Raw genomic sequence first — 25846 nt, 5'->3', positions numbered from 1 at the left:
TCATCATCAGTATAATGATGATGATGATAAATACAAAATGCAATTTACAACTGATTTAAAAAAAATTGCATTGTTTTACAAAGCCATTGTTGGTGCAGAAGCATTTTGGGCAGCCTTAAAGTAGACTTATAACCACTGGATGAATAATTGATTTGGTTTATATTATTATTAATAATAATAATCAAAATGCGCTAAACCCGGAAGGGTTTACAAGAACTTAAAAGTTTGCAATCCTTGACAATAATTCTAACATTTTGGTTTACAACTGACTTTTTTTTTTTTGTAAAACAATATTATGACTTCCATAGCAATTATTAAAAATGTTGGTCAAATATATATACTAATCCATATTTCTGTATAACTGCTGAGGACATTCCATAAACTGAAGACCCATACAATGTAGAGTATCTCCAACAAACTACATTATATCTAAAATTTAGTTCTATTTTTCCTCTAAGGGTTTATTACACAGTATTACAGTAGTGTGTTTGTTAATAGGGACAGTGATGAAATAAGACATTTATTTGAAAAATTAATGTTTATTTGAAAAATTAATGTTTATTTGAAAAATTAATGTTTATTTGAAAAATTAATGTTTATTTGAAAAATTAATGTTTATTTGAAAAATTAATGTTTATTTGAAAAATTAATGTTTATTTGAAAAATTAATGTTTATTTGAAAAATTAATGTTTATTTGAAAAATTAATGTTTATTTGAAAAATTAATGTTTATTTGAAAAATTAATGTTTATTTGAAAAATTAATGTTTATTTGAAAAATTAATGTTTATTTGAAAAATTAATGTTTATTTGAAAAATTAATGTTTATTTGAAAAATTAATGTTTATTTGAAAAATTAATGTTTATTTGAAAAATTAATGTTTATTTGAAAAATACTGGGCACCGATAAAAAGGATAATTGATTTAATAAGCGATACAACTACCCTTTGCTTTTATAAGAATTGCTGTTAAATTAGACACATGTGCAACTCTTGGGTATCTTTATTGAGGAAACGTTTCGCCACACAGTGTCTTCATCAGTCCATACAAAGGATAAACTTGAAGAACAGGAGGAGAATGAGGTAATCAGTCCCTCAACTTTGAGTCGATGTGGTCAGTCCATCAATTTTGAATAGAATACGGCATATGAGAGGAGAAGCAGCTTATAAACTGTATGGCAGGAGAGGTGCAGCAGTTGCAGGTGATGTCACATTTGTCCAATGTGGAAGTAGGTCGTGCCCAAGGGTTAGGCAAGCGAAGAATTCCCAAGTATTAAGATCCCAAGAAGTTGCAGTGTCTGACAGGATTGTAGATGAATGGTTCAAAGAACCGACACGTTGTTAAATTAGACACATGTGCAGCTCTTGGGTATCTTTATTGAGGAAACGTTTCGCCACACAGTGGCTTCATCAGTCCAAACAAAGGATAAACTTGAAGAACAGGAGAATGGGGTAATCAGTCCCTCAACCATGAGTCGATGTGGTCAGTCCATCAATCTTGAATAGAATACGTGAGGTGTTGCCTTGTGTTTTCTTCCACATCTTCCTCAACACACCCGCGTCATCAGCTCTCTTCAGAATCCAACAAACAGTTGACTTTGCTATGCTGAAATTTTCAGCAATCTGTTTGAAATTCAAATCAAAATGTTTTCTAAGAGCTATAATATTTGCACCCTTCCTAGTGTGTAACATCCATCATGAATTTCAGCAGTAATCATGAATTGAAGGGGAGAATTTGGCAAAACCACATTCACTCATGGAGCACGCTTGCAGGAATAGCCTTACAGAACAACAGCTGTTGTAGCATTGACAAGAATTGCATGATAACACCACAGCAGGATGGTTGCCAAAAATCAGTTGCAAACTCTTATGGAAAGAAAAACCCCAAACTATATTAATTAAGCCAGAAACTAAGACATAGTATGAGATGATCACAAAATTTACTCCTGTTCCAATTATTTTTTTTTTCAAAGTTTATTCTCTATAAAGATTACAATGTCGAATTTACAGAATTTGGTTGTTGTGTGGTTTACATGTAGTCAAATAATGATTACAGAGTGTACCACTAGAACGCCTAGCATGGATAGGCATTTCGGGCAGACTTAGTTTAATTCTTTATTTTAAAATATTACAAATTATGAGGTAAGTTGGTATTATGGCTAAGTGACTAAATACTAGTTTGTGAGTTTAGCAATGTGAATGCTTTTGTTTTGGCACAGTACATAGTTTCAGTATTGGAGTATCATAGGATTCATTATTTTAAGATTGAGATTAATATTTCTGTTTATGGTCAAATGGGTGAGTGAGTGTAAGTGTGAACCACCAGGTGGTATTCGTGTAGTTAGTTGATGGGGTGTATCAGGGAGATAAGATGTTTTCTAATGGTAGTTTTGAAGGTGATGAATGTGTCTGCAGTTCTAGAGTTCTCAGGTAGGGTGTTCCAGATTTTAGGGCCTTTGACATACATTGAATTTTTGTAAAGGTTTAGTCGGACACGGGGAATGTCGTAGAGATGTTTGTGTCTGGTGTTATGCCTGTGGGTTCTGTCACAACTATCAAGAAAGCGTTTTAGGTCAAGGTTGATACTGGAGTTTAAGGCCCTGTAGATGTAGATTGCACAGTAGTAAGTGTGGATGTACTGAACAGGGAGTAAGTTTAGATCTATGAAGAGTGGGGGGGTGTGTTGCCAGGGATGGGATTTAGTGATTATTCTTACTGCAGCTTTTTGTTGGGTTATTATTGGCTTTAGGTGTGTTGCTGCAGTTGATCCCCAAGCACAAATAGCATAGGTGAGGTATGGATATATGTGAATGGTATAGTGTGATAAGGGCAGTTTGCGGCACGTAGTATCGTATCTTGGAGAGGATCCCAACCGTTTTGGATACTTTTTTGGTTATGTGTTGGATATGGGTGCTGAAATTCAGGTTGTTGTCAAGGTATAGGCCTAGGAATTTGCCCTCATTATGTCTGGTAATTAGAGTGTTGTCGATCTTAATGTTAATTTGTGCATCTCCTGCTCTGCTACCAAACATAATATAGTAGGTTTTGTCAGTGTTAAGCGTAAGTTTATTGGCTGTCATCCAAGTCGATATTTTGATCAGCTCCTCGTTAACAATGGTGTTGAGGGTGGCAAGATTAGGGTGAGAGATGACATAAGTCGTGTCGTCAGCAAAGAGAATGGGTTTCAGGTGTTGGGATACGTTTGGAAGATCATTGATGTATATGATCTTCCAAACGTATCCCAACACCTGAAACCCATTCTCTTTGCTGACGACACGACTTATGTCATCTCTCACACTAATCTTGCCACCCTCAACACCATTGTTAACGAGGAGCTGATCAAAATATCGACTTCGATGACAGCCAATAAACTTAAGCTTAACACTGACAAAACCTTCTATATTATGTTTGGTAGCAGAGCAGGAGATGCACAAATTAACATTAAGATCGACAACACTCTAATTACCAGACATAATGAGGGCAAATTCCTAGGCCTATACCTTGACAACAACTGTAGTATGAATTTCAAAACAGATAAAAGTTGCAACCTAAGTCATAAAAAAAATGACAAGAATGCTAAGACTTGATTCCATGGTCTGTGAGTCCCCTGATCTCCAGTCCAGTTACTGGTTACTGTGAGTACACAGTTACTGTGTAGTCACAGTAGTGACCGGCACTAACCTCTTCAGTGAAAGGCATTTATTGGTTGTAATACCACCAAATCCAGTCATTCCTGGAGTGGAACCACAGTCGATGGCCTCCACTCCAAACCAACAGATACAGATACTAATGCCGGAAAAAAAATCCCCCCCCAGTACCAACAATACCACCAGTCCGCTAACATTCTTCTTTGCAAATATACAGGGTCTAAAGCCAGCAACAAACAACAAAATACCTTTCATCCGTGGACTGCTTGCAGAGGCAAAGGCAATGTTCGCGGCTTTCACTGAGACCCACATAAAGGATCACTTGGACAACGAAATATGGATCCCAGGTTACAACCTATACAGATGTGACAGAGTGAACAGGCAAAAGGGGATGGTTGGCTTGTACATTGCAGAGTCACTTGTTTGCACAGAACTGCTTAATGCCTCAAATGATGTAGTGGAAGTTTTAGCAGTAAAGGTCGAGAACCAAAACCTAGTCATTGTGGTAGTCTACAAGCCTCCGGATGCAACATCCCAGCAATTCCAGGAACAGCTGTTAAAAATTGACCACTGTCTGGAAAATCTTCCAGCTCCTGCACCCAACATCTTGCTCCTGGGGGATTTCAACTTAAGGCACCTAAAATGGAGGAATATAGCAAATAATATTGTTGCAGTAATAACACCAGGAGGCAGCTCTGATGAAAACTCACACTCACACGAGCTTTTAAATCTCTGCACAAAATTCAATTTAAACCAGCAAATAATAGAGCCTACTAGACTGGAGAATACACTAGACCTCATCTTCACTAACAATGATGATCTGATAAGAAATGTCACCATATCAAAAACAATATACTCAGATCACAACATAATTGAGGTTCAGACATGTATGCGTGGAGCCCCAGACCGACAAAATGAGACTAGTCACGAGGGAGCATTCACCAAATTCAACTTCAATAACAAAAACATAAAGTGGGACCAAGTAAACCAAGTCCTAACCGATATAAGCTGGGAAGATATACTAAGCAACACAGACCCCAACTTATGCCTAGAACAGATTAACTCGGTGGTACTCGATGTATGCACAAGGCTTATTCCTCTAAGAAAAAGGAGGAGTAGATGTAAAATAGAAAGAGACAGGCGCTCCCTTTACAGGCGACGGAAAAGAATAACAGAGCGGCTAAAAGAGGTCAATATATCTGAAATGCGTAGGGAGACACTGGTCAGAGAAATAGCAAGCATCGAACTTAAGCTAAAAGAATCCTTTAGGAGTCAGGAATCGCGGGAAGAACTAAAAGCCATAAATGAAATCGAAAGAAACCCAAAGTATTTCTTCTCCTATGCCAAATCAAAATCGAGAACAACGTCCAGTATTGGACCCCTACTTAAACAAGATGGGTCCTACACAGATGACAGCAAGGAAATGAGTGAGCTACTCAAGTCCCATTATGACTCAGTTTTTAGCAAGCCGCTAACCAGACTGAGAGTCGAAGATCAAAATGAATTTTTTATGAGAGAGCCACAAAATTTGATTAACACAAGCCTATCCGATGTTATCCTGACGCCAAATGACTTCGAACAGGCGATAAATGACATGCCCATGCACTCTGCCCCAGGGCCAGACTCATGGAACTCTGTGTTCATCAAGAACTGCAAGAAGCCCCTATCACGAGCCTTTTCCATCCTATGGAGAGGGAGCATGGACACGGGGGTCGTCCCTCAGTTACTAAAAACAACAGACATAGCCCCACTCCACAAAGGGGGCAGTAAAGCAACAGCAAAGAACTACAGACCAATAGCACTAACATCCCATATCATAAAAATCTTTGAAAGGGTCCTAAGAAGCAAGATCAACACCCATCTAGAAACCCGTCATTTACACAACCCAGGGCAACATGGGTTTAGAACAGGTCGCTCCTGTCTGTCTCAACTACTGGATCACTACGACAAGGTCCTAAATGCACTAGAAGACAAAAAGAATGCAGATGTAATATATACAGACTTTGCAAAAGCCTTCGACAAGTGTGACCATGGCGTAATAGCGCACAAAATGCGTGCTAAAGGAATAACAGGAAAAGTCGGTCGATGGATCTATAATTTCCTCACTAACAGAACACAGAGAGTAGTCGTCAACAGAGTAAAGTCCGAGGCAGCTACGGTGAAAAGCTCTGTTCCACAAGGCACAGTACTAACCAGACTGTATGCGTATCCAGGTAAACTCCAGGTAAACTAGCTCCCATCTTGTTCCTCATCCTCATATCCGACATAGACAAGGATGTCAGCCACAGCCCCGTGTCTTCCTTTGCAGATGACACCCGAATCTGCATGACAGTGTCTTCCATTGCAGACACTGCAAGGCTCCAGGCGGACATCAACCAAATCTTTCAGTGGGCTGCAGAAAACAATATGAAGTTCAACGATGAGAAATTTCAATTACTCAGATATGGTAAACATGAGGAAATTAAATCTTCATCAGAGTACAAAACAAATTCTGGCCACAAAATAGAGCGAAACACCAACGTCAAAGACCTGGGAGTGATTATGTCGGAGGATCTCACCTTCAAGGACCATAACATTGTATCAATCGCATCTGCTAGAAAAATGACAGGATGGATAATGAGAACCTTCAAAACTAGGGAGGCCAAGCCTATGATGACACTCTTCAGGTCACTTGTTCTATCTAGGCTGGAATATTGCTGCACTCTAACAGCACCTTTCAAGGCAGGTGAAATTGCCGACCTAGAAAATGTACAGAGAACTTTCACGGCTTGCATAACGGAGATAAAACACCTCAATTACTGGGAGCGCTTGAGGTTTCTAAACCTGTATTCCCTGGAACGCAGGAGGGAGAGATACATGATTATATACACCTGGAAAATCCTAGAGGGACTAGTACCGAACTTGCACACGAAAATCACTCACTACGAAAGCAAAAGACTTGGCAGACGATGCACCATCCCCCCAATGAAAAGCAGGGGTATCACTAGCACGTTAAGAGACCATACAATAAGTGTCAGGGGCCCGAGACTATTCAACTGCCTCCCAGCACACATAAGGGGGATTACCAACAGACCCCTGGCAGTCTTCAAGCTGGCACTGGACAAGCACCTAAAGTCAGTTCCGGATCAGCCGGGCTGTGGCTCGTACGTTGGTTTGCGTGCAGCCAGCAGTAACAGCCTGGTTGATCAGGCGCTGATCCACCAGGAGGCCTGGTCACAGACCGGGCCGCGGGGGCGTTGACCCCCGAAACTCTCTCCAGGTAAACTCCAGGTAAGATCAAGAGCTCCTCACTGACATCGAAGTACCTCCCTCGTGGGAGAATAAGTTGCTCCACCATGTATTCGTGCATCGTGAGTGTTCAGTTCGTGAGTCGTTCAGGACCCAGACTTGTGTCAGCATGGTCTCTTCCCTATTTCAATCAGGCACCCTGCTACAGATAATAATTATAATTTCTATAGGTATCATTTTCAGTTATTGAAATTAGAGATAATATTATTGTAAGAATACTTGAAATTTTACATTGTATTAGCTACTATTTACAGTATTTATAATTGTTGTAATAAAGTTGGTAGAATTACCGACAATATGTAAAGTACAAGGACAAAAGTGCAGCTAATGTGACATTTTATTGTGGCAACGTTTCGCTCTCCAGGAGTTTTATCAAGCCTTAACGGCTTGACAAAGCTCCTGGAGAGTGAAACGTTGCCACAATAAAATGTCACATTAGTTGCACTTGTGTCCTTGTACTTTACATTTATAATTGTTATTAAATATTTAGTTATTCTTTTGTGATCATTACTATTATTATTATTATTATTATTATTATTATTATTATTATTATTATTATTATAATCAGAACTAAGCGTTAAACCAGTTTGTGATCAGTATTGTATTAACAGTTGTTGAATTATTACACCTAGAATGTTTATATATGTACATACTTTAATATTATGTGTCCTTTAGAATGTCTGTGACTTTTTTCCTTAGAAAATCTGCTGTTATTCTTAACTTTAGAAATATCTATACAATTATACTTGCTTCAGAACACCTGAACTAACATTCTTAGCTTTCGAGCACCAGTAATTTCATTCCTGGGTTTTGAACGGCAGTAATCTCATTCCTGGGTTTAGAATATTTCTGCACTAATGCTTGGCGTTAGAAGTGTTTGCAAGGAACACTTGAAAATGCATATCATCCTTAACTTGAGTGCATGTGCACATTCTGAACATCTACATAACCATCCTTGAAATTTGAACATCTGTACTTTGATGTGTGTATTATATTTGGGTGTCTGTAGACCATTTGAAAGCAGAACATTAGGCTCTTCATAGAACATTTAACGATTTGTAGAACATTCATATCACAGACATGTAATGGTTCATGTCTCTGGCTGCAGGGTGTGGTGAATAATCATGAAGCATCCCTCAACCCCAGTGCCCCCAGGGACTACATAGACATGTACCTGGTCGAGATGGCAGCACAGAAAGACAATCCCGAGTCCACCATGAGCAGTAAGTGGCAACATTCCTGGCAGTTTTCTGTGAAATACAGTATATACTTTATTATAAATTAAGAAAACCCACATGGAGACAAATACAGTGTAAGAGACTGTATATGTATTTCGATCTCTAAGATCTTTGCCAGTACCACATTGCTTACACTGCTTCTGTGTCCTTGTGAGTTTCCTCAATACATCAACAAGTGCCCACTGCACTTTCATGTTTTATACTTTATCCCTGATTCCTTAATCCGACTAGATTCATTCAGTACGAAATTCATCTCACTGGCAAGTGATTCAGAAGGAACAAGAACTAGCCTAGAATTATTCATTGATGGTCAGGTCTCTTTCATAAACATTTTTGCATCCCAGTTTGTGACCATCACCAAATGGTTCGTACGTTAGTTTGCGTACGGCCAGCAGTAACAGCCTGGTTGATCAAACCCTGATCCACCACGAGGCCTGGTCTCAGACCGATCCGCGGGGGCGTTGACCCCCGAAACCCTCTCCAGGTATACACAGGATTCTGGTTGGTGAAACCTTACAATAATTTTTTTTGGTGCAGTGGACTAAAGCAAACGTTTGGCAATCCCAAATTGTGAGTTTGAATCCCAATTATTCTGTACATACAGATATTGGTAGCGCCTGAAGAGTCGTTGTAAAGGTTGGTGGAGGAATTTAAGAGTTCGTGAAAGAAAGAAGTTAAAAGTGAGCATACAAAAGAGCAAGGTGATGAGAGTAACAAAGAGCGGGTAAAGAAAGACTGGATATCAGATTGGAAAGTGAAGGTATTGAGGAAATAAATGTATTCAGCAATTGAAGTGTGGGTATATCAGTAGATGGGTTTATGGAAGCCAGGGTGACCCACAAAATAGACGAGGGGGAAGAAGGTAGGTGATGCGTTGAGGAATCTGGAAAAAAAAAACAGTGAAATTTATCAATGGAGGCAAAAGTGGAAATGTACCAAAGTATAATACTACCAACACTTTATGCACGGGTGTCAGGCATGGGTTTCACATGTTACAGTTAAGAGGAAGCTAGAGGCATTGGAGATGCCATGTTCGAGAGCATGTATACCTGGAGTTTACCTGGAGAGAGTTTCGGGGGTCAACGCCCCCGCGGCCCGGTCTGTGACCAGGCCTCCTGGTGGATCAGCCCCTGATCAACCAGGCTGTTGCTGCTGGCTGCACGCAAACCAACGTACGAGCCACAGCCCGGCTGATCAGGAACTGACTTTAGGTGCTTGTCCAGTGCCAGCTTGAAGACTGCCAGGGGTCTGTTGGTAATCCCCCTTATGTGTGCTGGGAGGCAGTTGAACAGTCTCGGGCCCCTGACACTTATTGTATGGTCTCTTAACGTGCTAGTGAATATTATGTAGAGAATTCAGAGCATAGATATTAAAGGATAGTGTGGATTACAAGAGATATAATACAGAGGGCTAATAAGGGTTTGATGGGGTTCAGGTGTTTAGATTATTATTATAATCAAAACTGAGTGCTAAACCCACCAGGGTCATAGAGCACTGGTGTATAAATCTGGGGTGGAAGAGAGGAATAAGGGTTGTCCCCAAAATGATTGGAGGGAGGTGGGGTAATTTTATAATTCTCCACAGTCCTATAAGAAAAAATTGATTTTGTGTTTTTTAGGATAGACTAATGCTAGGAACTCGAGCATCCAGCAGGCTTGTGTGAACATGTTAGACTTGAGAGAGTTGGGAAAATTATTTTTATGGCTTGACATGCTATAGTGTGAGCCATGTTACATTTTGGAAAAGACTTAGGAGAACCGGTTAGTGGCCTGGTGGCTAAAGCTCTCGCTTCACACACGGAGGGCCCGGGTTCGATTCCCGGCGGGTGGAAACATTTCGACATGTTTCCATACACCTGCTGTCTTGTTCACCTAGCACCAAATAGGTACCTGGGTGTTAGTCGACTGGTGTGAGTCGCATCCTGGGGGACAAGATTTGAGGACCCCAATGGAAATAAGTTAAACAGTCCTCGATGACGAACTGACTTTCTTGGGTTATCCTGGGTGGCTAACCCTCCGGAGTTAAAAATCCGAACGAAATCTTATCTTATGTGGAAAGTACAGCACCTGCACTCAAGAAGGGGGTAAGGATAGTGTAATTTGGAGGGTCATTTGCATTATGTCAGTTCACTTCTGGAATGTGTTAGGATAATTTTTCTTTTTTGGTGGGGCCATCCTGCCTTGGTGAGTGTGTGGAGAAAGAATAATTTGTGCAGCAGTACCTTTTAAAAGCAGATTTTGACTGGTTCCATAAGCTTGATGTGGCATTAAACCCTGACAGAGGATGACCTGTGGGTGCAAGTGGCAGACCTGTTCACTGCAGGAGGCGAGACAACCAATCAGACACTGCGCTGGGCTATCATGTACATGATCAAATACCCACATATTCAGACCAGGCTGCAGAAAGAGATTGATGACGTTGTGCCCAGGACGAACTTACCCTCACTACAGGACAAGCCAAAGTAATGCACTTATCTTCTCTCAGTACAGTAATGCACTTATCTTCTATCAGTACAGTAATGCACTTCTCTTTATTTTTTTATTAACAAAGCTGTGGAACTGTTTAGTTATTCAGTGTTATCAGCATATTACACTTCTAACATTACCAGATTTACACTATCATCATTAACTTGCTACTCTCATGACCAGTTCACTCTCATATTACATAAATCATAAACACAAAGCAAGTAAAACTATTCAAAGAATATTTCACACATTCCACAATCCATATCCATTATTAATCCCATGTCAACAGCCACATTATCAAATATCAACAAGAAGGGAAATATCCCCACCATTTATGGCAAGAGGTGATGGATACTTAGGCAAGCACCCTGTGGGTAGAGAGAGGAACCCTTCCCAGAGAATTTATTCTATTTATTTCATGGGAAGAGTGCTATGCCAGTAGGGATCATACAGTACTTTGGGGATTGGGAATGGCAAAATCCGATATATACATAACTTTTCTACTGCTTATGGGGGATTTTTCTTTTCAGTCTTCAAGGTTTATGACAATGTGTATCAAAACTTTATTTATTTATTTATTTATTTATGTATGTATTAATCTGAACATGATACAGTGAAGTACAAAATAATATACTTAAATGCAGCATGCCAAAACCACCTGAATGCATAGCATTATGGGCAGGCTTAAAATTAACTTAAGATTAACTAAGCAATGATATATTCAGTGGTACAAAAATTATTGTAAAACAGATAACAATTTAGTACAAATGAGTATTACAAAGACAGGTTACATGGTCATTTACTGTGTTGCTGTGTAATCAGTAGAATGGAGTATTCTGTTAGGTAACGAAGTTAAATAGTAACTTCCAAGTATTGTTTGACCAAAACTTTCACCCCTCTACATCATATCAAGATGGGTGCTGATTATTATTGATGGTAGTAGTATTCAATTCAAAGTTTATTCTCTATAAGGATTACAATGCTGAGTTTACAGAATTTGGTTATTATAGCACATATATGAGCAAGTAACATTTATAAAGGGATTCAGGGAAACCGGTTAGCCAGACTTGAGTCATGGGAGGTGGGAAGTACAATGCTGGCACTCTAAAGGAGGGTTGGAGATATGTTGCAGTTTTTGAACTGTAGTATTAGCATTCCTCTGGCAAGACAGCGATGGAGTGAGTGATCAGGAAAGTGTTTCTTCTTTTTTAGGTCACCCCTGTCTTGGTGGGAAATGGCCAATGTGTTAGGGAAAAAAAGAAGTTCATGGGAAAGATACAGTGGAACCTCGGCACTCAAACTTATTTGGTTCCACAAGGCTATTCGAGTGCTGATCTGTTCAAGTACAGAATGGATTTTCCCAACCAATTTTCTTTTTGATTGGCTATTATCACTAACCCTTTTAGGCCCCATGGTGACTTATTTATACAAATATAAAAAAAAACACCAAAAATGCAAAGAAGCGTGAAATAGTTTACAGCGAAGTTCTGGAATTGTACGAGTACAGAGCTGTTCGAGTACTGAGGTTTCACTGCACTAACCTCTTCAAGGGGGGCTCCTTGGCGTGGTGAAGAGGCTCTTGGTCTGAGGAATTAGACCTGTCAGTCTCCTTCCTCAGTCCGAACCTAATTATCTCCCATTCCCCCCTTCCCTATCCCATCCTCCCCTTTTCCCTTTCGTCCTCCTCCTCCACACCCCTCCCTTTTGCCCTTCCTCTTTTTGGCCTTTGGGATATTTCCCACAAGCGCGCTAGTTCCTAGGTAGGGAAAAGGGTACCGGAGTCCATCCCATTCCGTTGAGGTTCTTGGCGGTGGTGTAGTTTACCGTGGAATCTGGATTACCTGGGGATGTCCCGATCCCTCTCTGGTATCCCGGAGAGTGGCTTTGGGTGTCTTTCGGGTGACGGATGTATCTCTGGAAGCCACCTTTCGGATTCTGGGGGCGGTGGCCGAAGGAGGTATGCTTTGTGGTGGATATCCGGCTGCCCTGTCTTTTGTCCACCTAGGTAGCTCAGCAGATGTGAGGTTGCTATCCCGGATTGCTGGTTTACTGGCATGATGGGTAGGGTATGGCACAGGTTCCATGCTGCATCAATGCTACTTGCGGTGCTGAGGTCCTCTTGGGCATGGAGGGAGATTTCTGGCCCTTTCATTCCTCCTAGGAACTATCCCTCCCCGGTCCCCCCTTTTTTTATTCTTTTTATATTTTTATTTTCTCTCTTCTTTCTTTTTTTTCTTAAAAACAAAAAGAAAGAAGTAACCTAACCATGGAGAACCCAATCCATGAACCTGCTACCCCCGGGCCCCTTCTTGATACTGCACCCTGTTCTGACCCCACCTCGTCTTTGGACCACTCTTCGGACACTCCTCATGCCTCTTTACCTCTTGCCGGTGCTGTTTCCTCACCCGCTTCAGGTACTGAGGTCTCGACTGACTCGTTTGATTTATCTGACCTCCGCTCTCCTTTGACTATGCTTCCGGCCTCTCCCTCTACTGTGCGGCAATTTTCGAACCGCTGGCCCGTTCCACGTCGAACCAACTCTAGTCCCACACCTAAACACCAACGACAATTACCTGCTGATGATACTTCTCCACCTTCTCGTTCTTCTCAGAAAAGATCGAGACGTCCTGCATTCCCTTTCCATGCTCAGTTTCAGACTGCACAATGTACTAAATTCTTCACTTTACGACTGACTTCCTCTACCGCCTATCTTTCCGACCACAGTATTGGCAAGGCACTCCTATGCCATGTTGGTAAAGATATTTCTTTTCATGCTCTTAAGAGCGGTACGTGCATCATCACTGTACAGAATGCTACCCAAGCTCATGATCTTTCTCTTCTTTCCCATATAGATACTGTTCCTGTCACTATTGAAAAACATCATTCCCTCAATTCTTGTAGTGGTACCATCATTCTGCCCCATACCATAGTTCAACAAAATTTCCAGACATGTGGCAATGACATTCTTGAACAGCTGGAACTCCAAGATCTCCCAATCCTCAAGGTAGACACTTATATTCTTCCTGCCCATGGGCGGAGACGATACCCTAGCAATGTGGCTCGTTTAACTTTTGACAGCCGTGAACTCCCATCCTCAGTTTATGTAGCAGGACATTGGTTACAAGTTCGAAAGGTGATCCCTACACCGCAACAGTGTAGAAATTGCTGGCGATTTGGCCATCCAGCGAAATATTGCAGATCTATAGCCGAATGCCCAGTCTGTGGTGCCGATGACCATTCAAATACATCTTGCAATCGACCTCCCTCTTGCCTTAATTGTCATGAGGCTCACCCTTCGTACTCTCACCATTGCCAAGTCTACTTAAATGAGCGGGAAATCCATTACCTCAAAGAGGCAGAAGGTCTCCCTTATGCCATGGCAGTTTCTCATCTCTGCCTCCAAGGGAGACTACCTCGTGTTTCTTATTCCCGTGTTTCAAAACGTCCCCCCACTTCTGGGGCCCCATCTTCTGCAACCTCCTCTGTGGTTACCTCTCCCATAGTCACTCCTGTATCTAATTCTTTTGCTGTCCTAGGCTCAGACGTCCCTACTTCAACGCCTCAGTCTGTTCTTGCTTCTTCGTGTTCTCCCTCACAAGCCTCAGTATCGACGAGATCTCGTACGACACCTCTTCCCAATCGTCCCTCTACTTCTCAGAAGTCAAAAAAAGGTCCTTTAACTCCTCCTTCCCTTCCTCCACCTCCTCATTTTACCTTCCCTGTCTCTGTACCGGGTTCTTCCCCTCTCACTGGCTCTGTTACAAGTGTAGAGGTTCACCCTCCTCCTTGTACTATACCTACCTCCCCTGTTCCCTCCCAAGTTTCTTCCTCTTCTGCCACCTCCCAGGTTTCTGCCTCTTCTGTCCCCTTCCACGCTTCTTCTCCAGTTCCCTCCACCCTTTCGCCCCCCCTACCTTGGTACGGTCCATTACAGTTCCACTCTTTACTCATCCTCCCCCTACCATCTCCAATATTGTCTCCCATACGACGTCTCTGAATTCCAAAACACTTGAAGCAATCTCTGAATATATTGCAGAGACCAAACCATCAGTGGACACTGATCCACCCTCTGTTCCTTCTCTCTCCTCTCCTCCATCTGCGCAACTCCTTTCTTCACAGCGCACCATTCCTTCCCTGCTTGAACGTTTTCCACTGCCTCCGCATGTGGACTTTTCTAACCCCTCTAGTCTGTAGGAACCCTTACCTGCAGATTTCAAGTATCTTTATCATTGCCAATCATGGCCTATTTACAGTGGAATATACGTGGCCTCAGGGGTAATCGGGGTGAGCTTCAGATGTTACTCTCCCAGTTTTTCCCTGTTGGTGTTTGCTTACAGGAACCAAACTTACACTCTGCTGTTATGTCTCCCATCTCAGGCTATAATTTATTGTATTCTTCAGATCCTTTTCCTGATGGGACCTTTAATGAAAGTACCCTTCTTCTATGCACTGATATTCCATACCATCAGCTATTTGTTCATACTTTGCTGCATTACACAGCAGCCCATATCCACTTGCATAGGTGGTATATGCTGTTCTTTATATCTCTCTCCTTCTCGGGCATTATCTATTCCGGATATTGCCTTTCTTGTTTCGTCATTACCGCCACCGATTCTGTTACTTGGTGATTTTAATGCCCATCATTTCCTCTGGGGGAATCTCACTGTGATTCCCGTGGCATTCAATTAGAGGCTTTTCTTGCCACCCACCCCCTCCATGTTTTAAATGCAGGTACTCACACCCATTTTGATCCTCGGACTCACACTCTCTCTTGCATCGATCTCTCAGTCTGCTCTTCCTCTGCCGCATTAGACTTAACCTGGTCTGTTCTCCTGGATTTACATGACAGTGATCATTTCCCAATCATTCTCACTTCTCCTTCATATTCACCACCTCTTCGTATCCCACGCTGGCAATTTGATCAGGCAAATTGGAACCTTTACTCACAACTAACTGTTTTTAGTGAGGTTCCTTCTTCGTCCTCCATTAATGAGCTTTTGCACCTCTTCTCGTCCTTTGTTTTAACCGCAGCTTCTCATTCTATACCTGGAGTTTACCTGGAGAGAGTTCCGGGGGTCAACGCCCCCGCGGCCCGGTCTGTGACCAGGCCTCCTGGTGAATCAGAGCCTGATCAACCAGGCTGTTACTGCTGGCTGCATGCAAACCAACGTACGAGCCACAGCCCAGCTGGTCAGGAACCGACTTTAGGTGCTTGTCCAGTGCCAGCTTGAAGACTGCCAGGGGTCTGTTGGTAATCCCTCTTATGTATGCTGGGAGGCAGTTGAACAGTCTCGGGCCCCTGACACTTATTGTATGGTCTCTTAACGTGCTAGTGACACCCCTGCTTTTCATTGGGGGGATGTTGCATCATCTGCCAAGTCTTTTGCTTTCGTAGTGAGTGATTTTCGTGTGCAAGTTCGGTACTAGTCCCTCTAGGATTTTCCAGGTGTATATAATCATGTATCTCTCCCGCCTGCATTCCAGGGAATACAGGTTTAGGAACCTCAAGCACTCCTAGTAATTGAGGTGTTTTATCTCCATTATGCACGCCGTGAAGGTTCTCTGTACATTTTCTAGGTCAGCAATTTCACCTGCCTTGAAAGGTGCTGTTAGTGTGCAGCAATATTACAGCCTAGATAGAACAAGTGACCTGAAGAGTGTCATCATGGGCTTGGCCTCCCTAGTTTTGAAGGTTCTCATTGTCCATCCTGTCATTTTTCTAGCATATGCGATTGATACAATGTTATGGTCCTTGAAGGTGAGATCCTCCGACATGATCACTCCCAGGTCTTTGACGTTGGTGTTTCGCTCTATTTTGTGGCCAGAATTTGTTTTGTACTCTGATGAAGATTTAATTTCCTCGTGTTTACCATATCTGAGTAATTGAAATTTCTCACCGTTGAACTTCATATTGTTTTCTGCAGCCCACTGAAAGATTTGGTTGATGTCTGCCTGGAGCCTTGCAGTGTCTGCAATGGAAGACACTGTCATGCAGATTCGGGTGTCATCTGCAAAGGAAGACACGGTGCTGTGGCTGACATCCTTGTCTATGTCAGATATGAGGATGAGGAACAAGATGGGAGCAAGTACTGTGCCTTGTGGAACAGAGCTTTTCACCGTAGCTGCCTCGGACTTTACTCTGTTGACTACTACTCTCTGTGTTCTATTAGTGAGGAAATTATAGATCCATCGACCGACTTTTCCTGTTATTCCTTTAGCACGCATTTTGTGCGCTATTACGCCATGGTCACACTTGTCGAAGGCTTTTGCAAAGTCTGTATATATTACATCTGTATTCTTTTTGTCTTCTAGTGCATCTAGGACCTTGTCGTAGTGATCCAATAGTTGAGACAAACAGGAGCGACCCCAAACTTTGGGCAGGCATTCTCAGAAATGCGTGCCTTCGTGGACTCCTGCTTGTGCTAGTGCAGTACGTTTGAAACGCGCTACATGGGGCAGGTACCGGTACAATAGAACCATGGAGAGACTTCTTGATTTTAAGCAGAAGCGTGCGATCACTCGCCGTGTCATCTGTGACGCTAAACGCACTTGCTGGTGAGATTGTCTCCACCATCACCTCTGCTTCCTTTATGAGTGCAGTCTGGAAAAAAGTACGAAAACTGAGTGGTGAATATTCTCCTGACCGGGCTCCCCTTCTGCGGGTTGCCGGTGTTGATATAGCAAACCCACTAGATGTTACCAATGAAATTGGCAATCATCTGGTCTGTATTTCTCAGGGGCTCCACCTATGCCCCTCGTTTCTTTCCTTAAAGTCTGCCAGAGAGTTAGCACCCTTGGACTTTTCTTCTCTCAGAGAAGAACAGTATAATGTGCCTTTTACACTTCAAGAACTGGAGGCAACACTCTCAGCTTGCCGATCATCAGCAGCTGGGCCCGACGACATTCATATTAGTATGCTACAACATTTACATCAGTCAGCCCTTGCAGTCCTATTACGCCTTTTCAATCTTATTTGGTCACAAGGAGTTCTTCCACAGCTGTGGAAATCTGCCATTGTTCTCCCTTTCTGCAAACCAGGCACAACGGGACATGAAGCCTCCCACTATCGTCCCATTGTTCTTACCAGTGCAGTTTGCAAGGTGATGGAACGCCTGGTAAATAGAGACACACAACAGTCTCTCCACTCGTCAACATGGCTTTCGTAAGAGACGTTCTACCATAGACCCCTTACTACGCTTGGATACGTATGTTCGTAATGCCTTTGCGAATAACCACTCAGTTATTGCCATATTTTTTGACCTTGAGAAGGCATATGACACAACTTGGAGGTATAATATTTTAGCCCAAGCCCACTCCTTAGGCCTTCGAGGCAATCTACCATCCTTCCTTAAGAACTTTTCAACTGACAGGCATTTCCATGTTCGGGTTAATAATGTGCTCTCCCCGGACTTTATCCAAGCTGAAGGTGTCCCCCAGGGATGTGTTTTGAGCACAACACTTTTTCTCCTTGCTATAAATGATTTGGCCTCTAGTCTTCCATCAAATATTTGGTCATCACTCTATGTTGATGACTTCGCTATTGTCTGTGCAGGCACTGACTGTCTCCTCATTACAGTTTCTCTCCAGCATGCGGTCGACCGTGTTTCCAATTGGGCCACCACACATGGGTTTAAATTTTCCAGCACCAAAACTCACCAAATTACTTTCACTAGACACTCTGTCATCTCCAATCATCCTTTGTACCTCTATGGCTCCCGTATCCCTGAACGTGATACAGTCAGGTTTCTGGGCCTCCTCTTTGACCATAGGTTATCCTGGAAACCTCAAATTACCTCTCTGAAGGCAACTTGTCACAGCCGGCTGAACCTTCTTAAAACCTTTGCTCATCTTTCATGGGGAGCTGATCGTCGAACTCTCCTTCGCCTACATTCCACCCTCATTTTATCGAAACTTGATTATGGTGACCAGATCTATTCAGCGGCTTCTCCTGCTACTCTCTTTAACCTTAACCCCATTCATCACCAAGGATTACATTTATACCTTGGTGCTTTTCGCTCTTCCCCTGTTGAGAGCCTCTATGCAGAAGCGAACATTCCATCTTTATCCAATCGCCGTGATGCCCATTGCCTGTGCTACTATGTACGCTCTCATGATCTCCGCAATCCTTACATTTATAGAATGGTCACTGATATTAGTAGACATTCTCTATTTGTTCGCCGCCCCTGTTTACTCCATCCCTTCTCTCTTTGCCTACATTCGCTCTTGTCTTCTCTTCAATTACCACCATTCTATGTTCATGTAGCATCTCACTTTTCCCTACCCCCCTGGGAAGTTCCAGCTGTTTGGGTCTGTTCTTTCTCTCTCCCTTACTCGAAAGCCCAACTGCCTACGGTCACTTCCCGCTCTCCTTTTCTTGACCACTTCCACTCTCATTCTCATGCCATTGCAGTGTACACAGATGGCTCTAAGTCTTCTGACGGCGTAGGATTCGCAGCAGTGTTTCCAGACAGCGTCGTACGAGGGCATTTACTATCTTCGGCTAGTATTTTTACTGCTGAATTGTATGCCATTCTTGCAGCACTTATCCGTATTGCATCTATGCCTGTGTCATCATTTGTGGTTGTCTCAGACTCCCTTAGTGCTTTACAGGCTATACGGAAATTTGATACACCTCACCCCTTAGTCCTTCGTATCCAACTTTGGCTACGCCGCATCTTTACCAAGCATAAAGATATTGTTTTTTGTTGGGTCCCTGGTCATGTTGACGTACAGGGCAATGAACAGGCAGACACTGCTGCGCGGTCAGCAGTACATGACCTACCAGTTTCATATAGAGGTATTCCATTTACGGACTATTTTGCTGCAATAGCTACCCACCTTCACACCCGTTGGCAACAACGTTGGTCTACTATGCTCGGTGGTTGTGCAAGAATGGTATATAATACCGACAAGATGAAATTAAGACACAAGCGCAACATCTGGGTATCTTTATTGTAGACGTTTCGCCATCCAGTGGCTTTATCAATACAAATTCTAGGACATAACTTGAAGACAGTAGGACTATATACAGAAGATGAGGTAATCAGTCCCTCAACCTAGGAGTAGGTGCGAAGAGCACCAGAATATCCACGACTATGGTGCTCTTCGCACCTACTCCTAGGTTGAGGGACTGATTACCTCATCTTCTGTATATAGTCCTACTGTCTTCAAGTTATGTCCTAGAATTTGTATTGATAAAGCCACTGGATGGCGAAACGTCTTCACTATGCTCGGTAACAAACTTCAATTTATTAAACCGAGTATAGGTTACTGGCCGTCTTCTTGTCACCAGTGTCGATGTTGGGAGACTACTCTCTCCCATCTTCACATTGGCCATACTCGTCTTACTCGTGGATATCTCATGGAGAGGCGCCCTGCTCCTCTCTGTGAGAATTGTCAGGCTCCATTATCAGTCAGCCACATTCTGTTGGACTGCCCACTTTATCAATGAGCATGCAGAATTTACCTCCATCGTCGTCTTCGCTCTATTGCTCTCTCTTTACCTTCCCTTCTTGCTGATGGACCCACCTTTCATCCGGACTCTCATTGACTTTTTGACAACAGCTGACTTACTTCACAAACTCTGATGCCTTCAGCCCTTTCTACCTCAATCTCTTGCTACCCTCTACCCCCACACTATCCCCTGCCCCACTGTTTTCTGTAACCTACTGATCATCCCTCCCCCCTTCTGCCGCCCAATACCCTCGCTTCCTTCCCTACCCTGCAGCGCTGTATAGCCCTTGTGGCTTAGCGCTTCTTTTTTATTATAATAATAATTCACTGTACTAAGTCCATAGGAGTCATGTCACCTGAGAAATGAGAGATAATCAAATTTAAATTAAAACGATAGTGTCAATTCCTTGAATCAAGAGCCCTTCACCAGAATTGTGAAAATTTGTGTGGACTGCCTCCAAGTGAGTCGCCTACCCTGGCAAACTCTGTTGCCACCGAGCTCTGAGGTGGGTACCTCAGCCTCACAAGTGGCTTATAGGACAGATTTTCACAAATGATTGATGTTGCAAGAAACTCGCCTTCATGCATGTATAAAGGACTAACTTACTTGGTGTTGCAGCATATATCCTGATCTTCAACTTCCCTAAGCTTAGCCTTAGCCCCTTTGGACTTCCCCTCAGAAACCACGTGCAACCGGGAGCCTTAATTCCTGCAATATTCAATCGTTATTAGTGACCTGCCTGCACCTCAGAAATTCCTATATCCAAGAGGGTATGTATCCCCTAGTATAGCTATGCAGACACGGACACTAGCTTCCAGACTGCCAAGAGACACTGGTACTTACTGGGCATGCACTGCCAGCTGCAACACAGGCCCACAGATCAAACTCACTCACAATTCTCCCCAGACACTGGCCAGAAATCTACGAGATAAAGTGGAGGTCTTGTCTTACTGTATGGGCCTGACGGAGGTCATCTACGGTACATCGAGGTGCCTCTACCAGATTTCCCTAGGTCTCAAATGTGAAGACACGTGGGGGGCGACGTCTGCTGATCACGGCACGTCTTGTCCAGTTGGTGTCTGTCTTAAGAAGGATGCTATTGTGTCTTTAAGACCCGCGCCTCGTCATTCAAGCTAGGGCTGCCAGTTCTCCCTAGCTAACTTAACCTAGTGTTTGCCTACATTATCGGCCTATTACTATCTATGTTAAGGTCTTAGGTCTACATTATTATTATCTACAGTTGCCTCAATGATCCTAATATTAGTGTACTACCAGTAAAACTACCTACTCCTTCCCTGAAGGGTAAATCTATAAATTAAATAAGCTTACCAACCACGCCAACTCGGGGAGAACGCTTTGTTTGGGTGGGTTTAAGGGCCACCCAGCTCAGCCGTTCCATTACAGCTAGGCTGGGACCCCTTCGTACGCCGTATCTGTCCTGTGGAACTTTAGGGACCAAATAAATTTCCACAAGAATCAAAATAACTCCCTTGAAAGGGGAGGAGGCCAAGCCTCTAATGGCTGCTTCAGCTTCGCCACAATAAGCTAAAAACGATGATTCAGTCAAGCAATACTGAGCCTTTTGTTCTTATCCTATCCCTAAAGAAGCATGTTTATTAAAGACCAGGAAAAAGTGATTGCCCTCAAGACTCTTCATGAGTGTTGTAATATGAAAGGACAGGTATCACTAAAAGAGTTCAGCTTCCTTCATAGACAAAATTAAATTTTCCATTTTTTCCAGGTGCTTCTTCACCACATAAATTTAGGAAATGCTGTGATAATTATCAGTAAAACTGCTGTTAATGTCTGTGTATCCCTTAGATTGGCATACCTGGAGGCAGTGATCAGTGAGGTCAACAGATCCGTGTCTGTGACGGCACTTGGACTTTCACACTTTGCAGCTAATGACACTCAAATTGCTGGATTCAAAATTCCAAAGGTATATAAAATACACACTCACAGTTCCACTGGCTACTGTATAAAGGTATATTCTCTCACAATACTACTCTCAATGCACACATTTTATGACTTCAGTGCAAATGTACACTCATTCAGCCATAATGACATCACTATTCTGTAATAATGACAGTACCACTAGCTTCTGTGCTAAGAGTGCCTTTGCACAGAAGCTAGTGGTACAATGTCAGCCTTGCTGACATCACTCTATCAGAAGTACATACAGGCGAGCTGCACTTCACAGCTCTGCACTAATACAGCAGTTTTCAATTACTGTACATATATCCATTCTTCATTTATTCAGACTTCTTACAATAAATATATTCACCACTCACTACAAGCTAAGGACGAAAATATTTTAAGGTAAGTAATGTATGTACTGTACATGCACTTTTTAGGCCTAGCTCTATTGTTCATTAATGTATGATAGTGTAAACATGTTATCAGGCTTTTATATGCATTTGAAAGTGAAAAAAAAACCTGTTTCACTCTGTTTCAATCCAGGCTGGAATATTGCTGCACACTAACAGCACCTTTCAAGGCAGGTGAAATTGCTGACCTAGAAAATGTACAGAGAACCTTCACGGCACGCATAACGGAGATAAAACACCTCAATTACTGGGAGCACCTGAAGTTCCTGAACCTGTATTCCCTGGAACACAGGCGGGAGAGATACATGATTATATACACCTGGAAAATCCTAGAGGGACTAGTACCGAACTTGCACACGAAAATCACTCACTACGAAAGCAAAAGACTTGGCAGACGATGCAACATCCCCCCAATGAAAAGCAGGGGTGTCACTAGCACGTTAAGAGACCATACAATAAGTGTCAGGGGCCCGAGACTGTTCAACTGCCTCCCAGCATACATACCAACAGACCCCTGGCAGTCTTCAAGCTGGCACTGGACAAGCACCTAAAGTCAGTTCCTGACCAGCCGGGCTGTGGCTCATACGTTGGTTTGCGTGCAGCCAGCAGTAACAGCCTGGTTGATCAGGCTCTGATCCACCAGGAGGCCTGGTCACAGACCGGGCCGCAGGGGCGTTGACCCCCGGAACTCTCTCCAGGTAAACTCCAGGTACAGCAGCAGCCTGGAACCTAACCTGCTGTATAAGCGGGGCCTTCCTGTACACATCATTCAGTACCACTTGTTTCTATGTAGAGATACTCTCTCTTAGTCCTACTGAGATCACTAAACAAAATGTGCCCATACATAGCTGGCCATACATAGGTGATTTGCTGGCTACAAGCCAACTGCTATAAGCAACGGTGCAGATGCTTACTGCAAGTTCTCATTGGACAGACCTATTATTATTTACTATTAAAGATTAGCCGGTATTCTCCCGGCCCGGGCCTTTTCCAAGTGGTGGCCCGGCCTTGGCTCCCTCTTTAGGAAGTGTCTGAGACCTAAGTCTCCCATGGGAGGAGGCACAAGTACCTCCTCATCTTTGGGACCAACTGTCACCAGGCCTAGCCACAAGCTAGGCCTCTCTGGTCTGCCATCCCCGCCCCAAGGGGCCTAATGGGAATGACAGTCTTATGAGCTAAAGGCTCGGGCTCAGGCACCTACCCTACCCTAGAAGGGTTAGGCATGGTGTCGATGGGACAGACCTATTTTTTTTTTTTTTATTCGCCGGTATTCTCCCTTACACAATACTACATAAAAGTGATCAAAATAAAAAATACACAATGCACTAGTCATTTATAGTTGAATATAAAATAAAGATTAGCACATTAAGATAAGATAAGATTTCGTTCGGATTTTTAACCCTGGAGGGTTAGCCACCCAGGATAACCCAAGAAAGTCAGTGCGTCATCGAGGACTGTCTAACTTATTTCCATTGGGGTCCTTAATCTTGTCCCCCAGGATGCGACCCACACCAGTCGACTAACACCCAGGTACCTATTTGCTGCTAGGTGAACAGGGCAACAGGTGTAAGGAAACGTGTCGAAATGTTTCCACCCGCCGGGAATCGAACCCGGGCCTTCCGTGTGTGAAGCGGGAGCTTTAGCCACCAGGCCACCGGGCCACCAATTTCCTAATTCTTTAGAAAAAAAGCATATTAATAAATTTCAAAATTAAGTGCTTAACTTAAAAAAAATTATGCCCACAGTGACTGCAATGAGCTAACATATTTGTTGCATTTATTATTTGGAGTCACCCTCCATGGCTGGGTGGTCACATTCACATCTGTTGGGGAGGTCAGAAGATTAAGCCTGGAAGGATATACCTTACCTTTGAAGAGTTTTGAGAGTTCACTACTCTCAGAGCCCAGCCAAGGGCCAGGCTCATTTGGTGCTTGCCTGGTCGACCAGGCTGTTGCTGCTGGAGGCCCACTGCCCCACATATCCATCATAGCTTGGTTGATCTGACACCTGGTGAAGATACTTGTACAGTTTTCTCTTGAAGGCTTCTACACTTGTTCCAGCCGTGTCTCTGATATCTTCTGGTAAGATGTTGAATAATGTGGTACCCCGAATGTTGATACAGTGTTCCCTTATTGTCACCACTGCACCCCTGCTCCTCACTGGGTTTATTTTGCACTTCCTCCCATATCTCTTACTCCAGTATGTTGTTATGGCATTGCACAGATTTGGAACCAGGCCCTTGAGCACTTTCCAGGTAAGATAAGATAAGATTTCATTCGGATTTTTAACCCCAGAGAGTTAGTCACCCAGATTAACCCAAGAAAGTCAGTGCATCATCGAGGACTGTCTAACTTATTTCCATTGGGGTCCTCAGTCTTGTCCCCCAGGATGTGACCCACACCAGTCGACTAACACCCAGGTACCTATTTCCTGCTAGGTGAACAGGACAACAACAGGTGTAAAGAAACACGTCAAAATGTTTCCACCCGCTGGGAATCGAACCCGGGCCCTCAATGGGTGAAGCAGGAGCTTTAGTCACCAGGCCACCGGGCATGTTAGTTGATTTGTGTGGCCTGCTGGAGTGAAAAATGTTTCTGCATTTTCTACCTTGCTATCATTTAGTGGGTTGCTGAACACCAAATCATACTGTTCTTTTAGGATTTCACACATTTCCTGTTCGTCATCAGTATATGAATCTCCTCTCAGTAATGGTCCAATTCTACAGGTAGTTCTTAGCTTGGATTTTGCATAGGAAGAGAAATATTTTGGGTTTCTTGCAATATACTCTATGGCCCTTTGTTCCCTTTGTGCTTGTTCTGTTAAGTATGACATCCTAAGTTTTTGCTCTAATTCAGTGATCTCTTGGCAAAGACTATCTTTCCTCTGTTGCAGCATGTTTGTGTTTTTAATGGTTTAACACTTTTTTTGATTATAATAATTGTGTTGTCTTTTTAGTATAATATTATAACCTTAATATTATAATAAGGTAAAAGGACCCCAATGGAAATAAGTCACTCTGTCTGACTTTTTTGGGTTATCCTAGGTTCTCTACACATATGCTGCTATGTATGATAATTCTATGTAACTGTATTTGTGTATACCTGAATAAACTTAAGATAAGATAAGATAAGATTTCGTTCGGATTTTTAACCACCCAGGATAACCCAAGAAAGTCAGTGCGTCATCGAGGACTGTCTAACTTATTTCCATTGGGGTCCTTAATCTTGTCCCCCAGGATGCGACCCACACCAGTCGACTAACACCCAGGTACCTATTTGCTGCTAGGTGAACAGGACAACAGGTGTAAGGAAACGTGTCAAATGTTTCCACCCGCCGGGAATCGAACCCGGGCCCTCCGTGTGTGAAGCGGGAGCTTTAGCCACCAGACCACCGGGTCACCTAGTTACTTACTTACTTACTTACTTACTT

At 42.9% G+C, this 25846-nt stretch overlaps 1 protein-coding gene across 4 annotated transcripts in view; it reads left to right on the top strand.

Moving 5' to 3' along the window:
* LOC128686746 (cytochrome P450 2L1) overlaps positions 1-25846 on the top strand; it is a 90034-nt gene that overhangs the window by 45163 nt on the left and 19025 nt on the right. For 3 of the 4 annotated variants that reach the window (XM_070082302.1, XM_053773784.2, XM_053773782.2), the window contains exons 7-9: positions 8012-8156; positions 10452-10632; positions 21912-22029. In XM_070082302.1, the coding sequence (XP_069938403.1) occupies positions 8012-8156; positions 10452-10632; positions 21912-22029 (444 nt within the window). The remainder of the gene's footprint in view (positions 1-8011; positions 8157-10451; positions 10633-21911; positions 22030-25846) is intronic. The other variant, XM_070082303.1, reaches the window with a different exon arrangement.

This window comes from Cherax quadricarinatus, chromosome 7 (assembly GCF_038502225.1).
Source record: "Cherax quadricarinatus isolate ZL_2023a chromosome 7, ASM3850222v1, whole genome shotgun sequence".
Lineage (NCBI taxonomy): Eukaryota > Metazoa > Arthropoda > Malacostraca > Decapoda > Parastacidae > Cherax > Cherax quadricarinatus.
Note: the sequence above shows the minus strand (reverse complement) of the source record. Positions and strands in the feature narration are given on the sequence as shown.